This window comes from Camelina sativa, chromosome 12 (genome assembly GCF_000633955.1).
Source record: "Camelina sativa cultivar DH55 chromosome 12, Cs, whole genome shotgun sequence".
Taxonomy (NCBI): domain Eukaryota; kingdom Viridiplantae; phylum Streptophyta; class Magnoliopsida; order Brassicales; family Brassicaceae; genus Camelina; species Camelina sativa.
Window position 1 is genome coordinate 31850607 of NC_025696.1, and position 10165 is coordinate 31860771.

The 10165-nt window shown below is 40.1% G+C and overlaps 1 protein-coding gene across 1 annotated transcript; it reads right to left on the bottom strand.

Annotated features, from left to right (window-relative positions):
- LOC104732999 lies at window positions 431-986 on the bottom strand. The gene has a single exon (XM_010452608.1). The coding sequence runs from the start codon at window positions 953-955 to the stop codon at window positions 551-553; it is 405 nt and encodes a 134-aa protein (XP_010450910.1). The 5' UTR covers window positions 956-986; the 3' UTR covers window positions 431-550.

Genomic DNA, 10165 nt, shown 5'->3' on the forward strand with positions numbered 1-10165 from the left:
ATACCACGAATTAACCCTAAAATTAACAATCTAAATACAATTATACGATCTTAAACACTAAACAAAATCAACAAACAATTATAACTTAAAATTTAAAACTTTTAGTTTAAGAAAAAATTGTCTCGCGATGTATTGCAGGTGAAAATCTAGAAAATCTATTACAAATTTATAATTATAACTAAGTTCATTTAGTTTACCTATTAGCTAATTAGAGGCAAACTTATTGTAGTCAAAATATCGAACCCATTATAATTTATAGGCCATATAAGTTTCGATCGACACATTTAGTCATAGTCTCAAAGATGACTTGGACACATTTTTCTCCACCAATGTCTTACATTATTCGTTATTTTTTGTATGTACGAATATTAGTTTAGATGAGGACAAAAATTTTAAAAGTTTTCGTATTGAAAACAATTCACGTCTTTACAGATTTTTTCTTTTATATATATGTGTCGTTGATAATATATTGGTTTCCCTTCCACAATAATACATAAGAACAATAAGTTTTGGCACAAACAAAGATGAGCTAAAGTCCATTGAGTGGTTCTTATTTCCATTTGTACTCTAACTTAGGCATTTGTTTGCCATGTGTGAAATAGATTCCATCTTCTCTAGCATCCCAAAAGTTTTTTTTACCATAATGAACTATGATACCACCACCTTCATATGCCATAAATGATGCATGAAACTTGAAATTAGGTCCTTGCCATAAGTCACAAAAGAATTCTGTTCCCGTAACACTATCATGAAAACTAAAATCGTAGGTTTCTCCCGTACGCAAAAAATGGAAGCCTAGATTGTCATCATTTGATATGCAATGAATCTTCAAGACATTGTTTCGACCAAGGGAATTCTTGAAGAATACAGAGTTTTTCTCATTCCATTTAAATTTTGCGTCACTACATCCTATGCACAATCCAATAACAAACAGAAAACACAAGAGATGATTCATTGTTTAACTGTTTGAATTGGCCTTCCTTCTATAATTTTCTTAAATTTAAAAGTAATCTGTAGATAATTAAGAGGGACACAATATCTTTTTATACAAGAGTGTTACATGGTTGTTCATTAATTCTTGGCCTTTCCTATTTTTAAACATGATTTTTTTGACTAATATGAATCTGTTGATCGCCTTTGCTGTTTTCTTTTTGCTCTTATCGATTTTTCTGTTTCATCTATTTAAAGGATTAATGCCTCTAATAGATTTATCTCAACGTTCGACTTTTACATTTGTGAATATATATTCATTTATCTACAAGATCTTAATACCCAATTACGACTTTCACTTCCGTTAATAGCATCAAGTAATTTGTGAATATATATTCATTTATCTCTCAATTTTATTTAAACACACATCAATTTTGTTCATAATTTTCTACTAATGGTTAAATTTAAAAAGCATTATTGGTGATTTCTAAACACAGACGATTGTGTTTGACTGCTGGAGAAGGAGAAGAGTAAAAGTAATTTCCGAAGATATGCGATACAAAATAAAGTGAGAATGCTAAGACAAGCACAATTGTTGCGAAATAGGCCATTGCTCGATCTTTCTCTCCACACCCTTAATTAACATCCTTTATTAATCTTCTCAATTTCTCACTTAATATTTTTATACTTTTATTTCTCATGGTAGTAAACTGTAATTATATGTGTGCAGCTAATACAAGAAACAAAGACTGAGTATATTAGTGATACAAGAAAATCATTTATCATTGGGAAGTTTACTATACTAGGACATAATTTGTGGTTTACTACTAGTTTGGAGGGTAAGGAGGTTTGGTTTTTAATGGCTATTTCGCCTTTGGAATCATGTAGTAGGAAAAGAATTATGAAACATGCCATCTTAACTAAAAGCCACATAGGAGAAAGAGTGTTGAAACAGAATTGTTTTTGGAGGGAAAATGTCCCGCCAATCCATATGTCTATCATTGTATGACGGTAGAGTTAGATAAGAATGGTAGAGTTATTTCATTGATTTATGATTTTTCTGAGAGTAATGCAGTAGTAGATTGATGTAGCGTGGCTGTAGAGTCATGGTTCTATGAGAGAGTTAAGAAATTAGTATAGTTAAGTGGAAGAGTTATATTTAGTTATGGTAGAGTTATTAAAATCCACAGAGTTATGGGGCAGAGTTAGTAACAACCGTAGACGAATTTGTAGTGGTGGTAGAGTAATTAAAAAAATGATTATTAGAATTATGGACAAGATAGAGATAGACGATATATTTAATTATAGTGGTAGTAGAGCAAGTAGATATAAAAGAGTTATAGGGCATACTAATTATTAGTGACCGCAGAGTTATCGTTCATTATATAGTTAACTTTGAGAATAAAGTTTTTGAGTAATGTTATGATAGACCGCTTACTAAAATAGCATAAGATTCGTAGATTAGTGTTTTGTGTGGTGATAGAGTTGGTAATTGGACGTAGAGTTCAGTCATCGGTTACAAGTATTTTGTAGTTACATTGGGTTCCCTAAATGGTGAAAAGAAAAAATTGCCCTGTACCCAATGGTGTATAGGTGTATGAGGATTCAGGTTGGATAAAAGAGTTTGCGAAGAGTGCGTTCTTTTCATTACCAGAGGACACCCCACCGGTGTTTGTTTGTAATGGCCGACAGTTTGAAGGACTCATCCGATAAAAGTCAATCAGAAGGAGTTCGTCGGCTGTGTGTTGAAATCGATGATTCAAGGGAGAAAGTGGAGATCTCTACTACTGATGATTACCATAAAGTGGAGATCTCTACTACTGACGATTACTATAAAGTAGGCGGCTGGGGAAAAAAAAGTGGTAGAAGACGAGGATGAAGGGGAAGATGACGATGAAGACAGCCAAATCAGGTTTGATTGTTGCAATGACCCAGATGGAGTAAGTTCTGGGGATGAAGAATATGGTTTACCTACTATGTATGGAGTAGACGAAAATAAGGATGACGAAGTTGAGGTAATTGTGGAAACAATTGAAAAAAGCAAAGGTTTTTCGTTTTCGAAAAGTAATTGTAGTTTTTGGAGTATGTTTGAGGAATTAGATATCAATGATATTGATATAGGGCAAGCATATGAGTCAAAAAAAGCTTTGTTGGCTAGATTGAAGATCTTAAGTGTGGTCCAAAAGTTTGACTTCTTTGTGCCTCAATCAAGACCTAATTTGTATGTTGTCAAATGTTGGGTTCGTGGTTCTTAGTGGAGAGTGAGAACTTCAACGAAAGGAGATTCTCCAATTTTCCATATTCAGATTTATGTAAGGCAACACACTTGTTCGGTAACCAAACGTTCCAGACATGCAAGAAAAGCAACCCCATATATTTTGGGAGAACTCTATAAGGAATTTGTTGGTGGTATTGGATCTGGTTTTGTGCCAAACCATGTTGCAGTTGCCTTTAATCTACAACATGGAATAAAGATAAATGTATGAAACTTGAAACAAAATGACAACACTTCTTATATTATTCTTGTTTCGTGCTGAATCCAATATTTTTTTTGTAGATGGGTTATTGGAAAGGTCATCGTGCTTGTGAATTAGTTAGGGGTAGTTATGAAAGTGGATATTCGAAACTACCTTCTTAGTTATACATGTTTCAAAGAGAAAATCTCGGAACTATGACTAGGCTAAAAGTGGATGCGTTAGATAGATTGAAATCTGTTTTCATAGCATTTGGTGCAAGCATTGATGGGTTTCTGTTCATGAGGAATGTGATTTTGTTGATGGTACTTTTTTGAAGGGCAACATTGTTAATTGCAACAACACAAGATGGCAACTATAACATATTTCCTCTAGCCTTGCTGTGGAATGATTTTATAGACAACTAAGCCGTGTTATTCAAGATGATGAAGGACTTGCCATTATATCAGATATACATAAGTCTATTGGTAAAGCAATAAGAAAAATATATCCTCTTGCTAGTCGTGGGATCTGTACTTACCATCTACACAAAATATTCTGGTTAGATTTAAAGGATCTGAGACATTTGGGTTGGTGAAGAAGGTTGAAACTGCTTAAGGCTCCAAGATTTCAATGTATTGTTTCAGTAAATTGAAGAGTTGCATTCAGAACTACAAGCGTATTTGCTGCGGACTGATGTAAGTAAGTGGAGTCGGGTTCACTTTCCAGGTGATAGATATAACTTCACAACCAGAAACATAGCGCATTATCTCAACAATGTCTTAAAAGCAGCTAGACAATATCCTATTGTTAACCTTCTAGACGAGATAAGGATGACGTTGACTAGATGGTTTGCTGCAAGGTGAAAACAAGCTTCTCTTATGACAACTGTTCTACTAAAACGAGTAGAGGAGCTGCTACAGGTAAGATTAAATAAACCCAAAATTCTCGTTTTTGGTTAGTGAGTATTAATTTTAGTAGTAACGAAGTTTTGTTTTATTTGAAGGCCCGCATTGGTCGAACAAGTTTGCTAGTTGTGCAAGAGATTGATCCGAACCAATACAAAGTTATAAATGGGGCATCCATGAATGTTTTCAACCTATCACAAAGGAGTATTCTTGTCGTATGTTCGATGTAGACAAACTGCCGTGTATACACGCAATTGCTGCCGGAGAGACAGCCAATGTTTCAAGGATTCCTATCTGTCATCCCTACTATCGCACAAAGTATCCATGACATGGTTATGCAAAATCTGTTATGCCTAAGGATGAAACATGCCCATTACCTAACAATGTCGTTCAAAAGACATTGAAACCACCTTTTGTTCAGATTCAGTCTTGACGACCGAAGCTTAGTAGAGCTAAAGAGACCGGAAAAGGCCCAGAAAAGCCCTTTCTTGTTTTAATTGTGGACATGTCGGCCACAATCGACAAACATGCAATGGGTGAAAATAAGTTTAGTTACACAAGTCATAACTATGATGTGGATTCTAGCTATGTTGTTTGTAAGTCGTAGCTATGTTGTGGGATGGTAGCTGTTTCAACTCTGTTCCATCTGTCTTCTATATTCGACCCCTGCCATTAAAAATTTTCCACTAAAACTCTATCACATCAACAAGTTAGGTCCATTTATGGTTCTTCCCAACTGTCAAAGTTACGTCCACTTCACAGTAAAAATAAAATATGTATCAAACCAATATAAAAGCAATCGTTAAGTGTTCATCCATTGTAGCACAGCCGTAAAATGCAGAAAAACCATACGGACTAACAATGGCTTAATTCCAACGCCTCTGGTTACGCCTATGGTAGAAAAGCAAGGGTTTTTTCAGCTTGGTCCTTTCATTAGGTCCGACAAACAAAGAGCTTGTATACTGAAAGGACCGACCTTTTTTTTTTATAATAATAAATATATAAATATAATATAATAAATAAACTATAACTAGTGCTCCTATATCCACTAGCCACCTAACCACAATCACAACCAACAGCGGAATAACAATAGCAATAAATATCCAATAATAACTAATATCATAACCAATAATTATAACATCAACAGTATCCAATATCCAATACTCAAATAACAGGAAACATGAAACCATCAACCTAGCAATGTTTCTAATGACTCAACTCTAGCAACCTAGCAATGCCAGACAACATCCAATCGAGTTCCTAGAACATCCTCCTCTTCATTGCCTTGATTCCACGATCACACTTTGCCTTTACCTGCACCACAAACACGTATTGCATGAGTATTTTATAAACACTCAGTAAGGTAATCCACCCATCTACTGGGCTATACAAACAAGCAATAGAGTCATCTCTAACCATCAACAACAATCAACAACAACAATAAACAAACCAGGACTCTGCATCGACCGACACCAACATGCATCGACCGACACCAAATAGAGGTTGCGTCGACCGATGCAAGGTTAACTTGCATCGACCGATGCTCCCATTGCATTGACCGACGCATGCTCGACATAACACGAAAACCCTAGAGTTTACGCGCCGTCCTTGAATCTGCATCGACCGACACACAAGGTGCATCGACCGATGCAATGCCGAGCATCGTTTTCCTTCGAAGCTTCTCAACGGATCTTCGTTCCTACAACCACAAAACTCAATCCCAAGCCACAAGAAAGATTCCTAACGTCCAGAACAACGATCTAACAAGTCTAACAACACACAACAAGCAAATTAGAGAGTTCTCTAGCTTAGATAAGCCATGGTCCTGCACTTACCTTTGCCAAGACGAATCTGAACCTCAAACAAACACTAGAACACTCCTAGCAAGCTCCTACAACATTCTAAGCCTCAGATCTCACGAGGAAATGCCACAAATCTCCCAAAATCCTCAAGAACGCTCAAGAACAGTTTTCTCTCTTTTCTTTCTCTCAAAATCGGCTACCCACGACTAATGAGACAAAAGAACGATTTCAGGGTGTTCCTTTCCTCTTTTNAAACTATAACTAGTGCTCCTATATCCACTAGCCACCTAACCACAATCACAACCAACAGCGGAATAACAATAGCAATAAATATCCAATAATAACTAATATCATAACCAATAATTATAACATCAACAGTATCCAATATCCAATACTCAAATAACAGGAAACATGAAACCATCAACCTAGCAATGTTTCTAATGACTCAACTCTAGCAACCTAGCAATGCCAGACAAAATCCAATCGAGTTCCTAGAACATCCTCCTCTTCATTGCCTTGATTCCACGATCACACTTTGCCTTTACCTGCACCACAAACACGTATTGCATGAGTATTTTATAAACACTCAGTAAGGTAATCCACCCATCTACTGGGCTATACAAACAAGCAATAGAGTCATCTCTAACCATCAACAACAATCAACAACAACAATAAACAAACCAGGACTCTGCATCGACCGACACCAACATGCATCGACCGACACCAAATAGAGGTTGCGTCGACCGATGCAAGGTTAACTTGCATCGACCGATGCTCCCATTGCATTGACCGACGCATGCTCGACATAACACGAAAACCCTAGAGTTTACGCGCCGTCCTTGAATCTGCATCGACCGACACACAAGGTGCATCGACCGATGCAATGCCGAGCATCGTTTTCCTTCGAAGCTTCTCAACGGATCTTCGTTCCTACAACCACAAAACTCAATCCCAAGCCACAAGAAAGATTCCTAACGTCCAGAACAACGATCTAACAAGTCTAACAACACACAACAAGCAAATTAGAGAGTTCTCTAGCTTAGATAAGCCATGGTCCTGCACTTACCTTTGCCAAGACGAATCTGAACCTCAAACAAACACTAGAACACTCCTAGCAAGCTCCTACAACATTCTAAGCCTCAGATCTCACGAGGAAATGCCACAAATCTCCCAAAATCCTCAAGAACGCTCAAGAACAGTTTTCTCTCTTTTCTTTCTCTCAAAATCGGCTACCCACGACTAATGAGACAAAAGAACGATTTCAGGGTGTTCCTTTCCTCTTTTCCCAAAACGCAGCGTTTAACTTAAGTCAAAACGCAGAAACTTGAACCTACATCGACCGATGCAACATCTGCACCGACCGATGAAACTCCCAAACTGGGATTTCGGTTCACGGATGTTACAATTCTCCCCCACCAATCTAGATTCGTCCTCAAATCTCGAACAACCATCAGCCAAGGACTCCCGTGCAACCGTCTCCACGGCCCACACTCCTCCGACCAATCTACAGAAGGTCACCTTTAGGCGATAGACTCACGCTCCAGGCGTCATTTGCTCTCGACTTTTGGACTTTCCTTTACTCATAGGCCTAAACCTTGAGTTTTTATTGGCTGCTCATTAGACCTAAGTCTGCATGCCAAAAGTTGGCTCCTCATCGGGCCTAAGCCCGCATGCCATAATATATATAAGGAAAAATTCAAACTCATCTCTCGGGTTGCCACCCTACAGCGCGCCCCCGGATCGTCATCCGGAGTCGATATATCAACCATACTCCCAAGCCACAAAGTCTCTGAATATGGCAGTAATAGAAGAACCTAAATCCTCCAAGAGTCGCGAGCAAACGATTCTAAACACGTCTGAGTCCTATCCTTATCTAGGTTTCCTTCCCGTGGCTCGCGTAAAACATCTCAATGTCCTACCAACCACATATCCCCTCACTGGAATACCTCATGACCACACAAGGATCATATACATGCCACAAGGGCCGCCACAAGGGCCGCCACAAAGGCCAAACAAAATGCCCTAAAGAGGACCGCCACCAAGGCCAAACAAAATGTCCTAAAGAGGACCGCCACCAAGGCAAAACAAATGTCCTAAACTANTAAAAAGACCGCCACACACAGGCACACTGACTCGAAAGTCCGCCACTAAGGGCACACAAGCCCCTCCAAGACTCTCCACCNGCCACCAAGGCCAAACAAAATGTCCTAAAGAGGACCGCCACCAAGGCCAAACAAATGTTCTAAACATGACCGCCACCAAGGCCACTCGTCCTGAAAGACCGNCATATTTAGCACTTTCCATTTTTGGAAACTTCTATTTCAGGAAACTTTCGTCCAAAAACCCCGCCTCACGGAAACTTTGTACCCTAAGCACCACCTCATCTTGTTACTGAGTCGCACAACCAACCACCCCAAGCGACCGAGTAACAAGAGAGATGGGCTGGAATACTCTATTCCCGCTCCAGCCACGGATTACAGATGGGACCAGACTAGACAAGTTCAAGTCGCGGCTTGCTTCTCATACCACTTCCTAACCCTTGCCTTCATATTTGCCTCAGGCTCCCAAGTCTGCTCCTCAACACCATCACAGTCCCACAGGACTCTCATCAAAGGAATCTTCTTCTTCCGAAGTTCCTTGATCCTCCTCTCGAGAACCCTCACTGGTCTCGCCTCCAAAGTCATGTTAGGCTGAAGATCCTCAGGAATCTTAGCCAACACCTCCTCTCCCTCACGGAGACACTTCCGCAACATAGACACATGGAAAACCTTATGGAATGCACGCATCACCTCAGGTAACTCCAATCTATATGCCACTGGTCCAACCCGCTCAATCACTCTGAATGGACCCATATACCTCGGACTCAACTTAGTCTCTGACAATGACCTGTTCGGACCCCGCAACATGGCCATCTTGAGGTACACTCTGTCTCCCACCTGAAACTCAAGATCTCTCCTCCTCCTATCTGCATAACTCCTCTGCCTATCCTGAGCCTCCTTCATGTTCAGCTTGAGAACCCGAATCTTCTCTGAGGTCTCCTGAACAAAACTAGCACCAAACATGCTCCTCTCCCCCACCTGAGTCCAGCATAATGGTGTACGACATGGCCTCCCATACAAAGCCTCATAAGGAGCCATCTTAATACTCGCCTGATAGCTGTTGTTGTAAGCAAACTCTACCAGGTTCAGGTGATCTGCCCAATGGCCACCCCAATCCAACACACACATCCTCAGCAAATCCTCCAGCGTCTGGATCGTCCTCTCAGACTGTCCATCTGTCTGGGGATGATAAGCTGTACTCATATGCACCTTAGTGCCCATCTCTGCCTGAAATGCCTTCCAGAACACCGAAGTGAACTTAGAATCCCTATCAGACACAATGCTCGCTGGCACCCCATGCAACCTGACTATCTCCCTCACATACTTCTTAGCCAAGACCGCTGCTCCATCAGTCTTCTTAATGGCCAGAAAATGTGCTGACTTAGTCAACCGGTCCACAATGACCCAAATAGCATCAAACGTCCTGGACACTGGCAAACCCACCACGAAATCCATAGTAATCATATCTCACTTGCACTCAGGAATGGGTAAACTCTTCAGCAAACTGCCAGGTACCTGATGCTCAGCCTTCACTAGCTGACACACATCNCAACTTAGTCTCTGACAATGACCTTTTCGGACCCCGCAACATGGCCATCTTGAGGTACACTCTGTCTCCTACCTGAAACTCAAGATCTCTCCTCCTCTTATCAGCATAACTCCTCTGTCTATCCTGAGCCTCCTTCATGTTCAGCTTGAGAACCCAAATCTTCCCAGAGGTCTCCTGAACAAAACTAGCTCCAAATATGCTCCTCTCCCCTACCTGAGTCCAGCATAACGGTGTACGACATGGCCTCCCATACAAAGCCTCATAAGGAGCCATCTTAATAGTCGTCTGATAACTGTTGTTGTAGGCAAACTCTTCCAAGTTCAGGTGATCTGCCCAATGGCCACCCCAATCCAACACACACATCCTCAGCAAATCCTCCAGCGTCTGGATCGTCCTCTCAGACTGTCCATCTGTCTGGGGATGA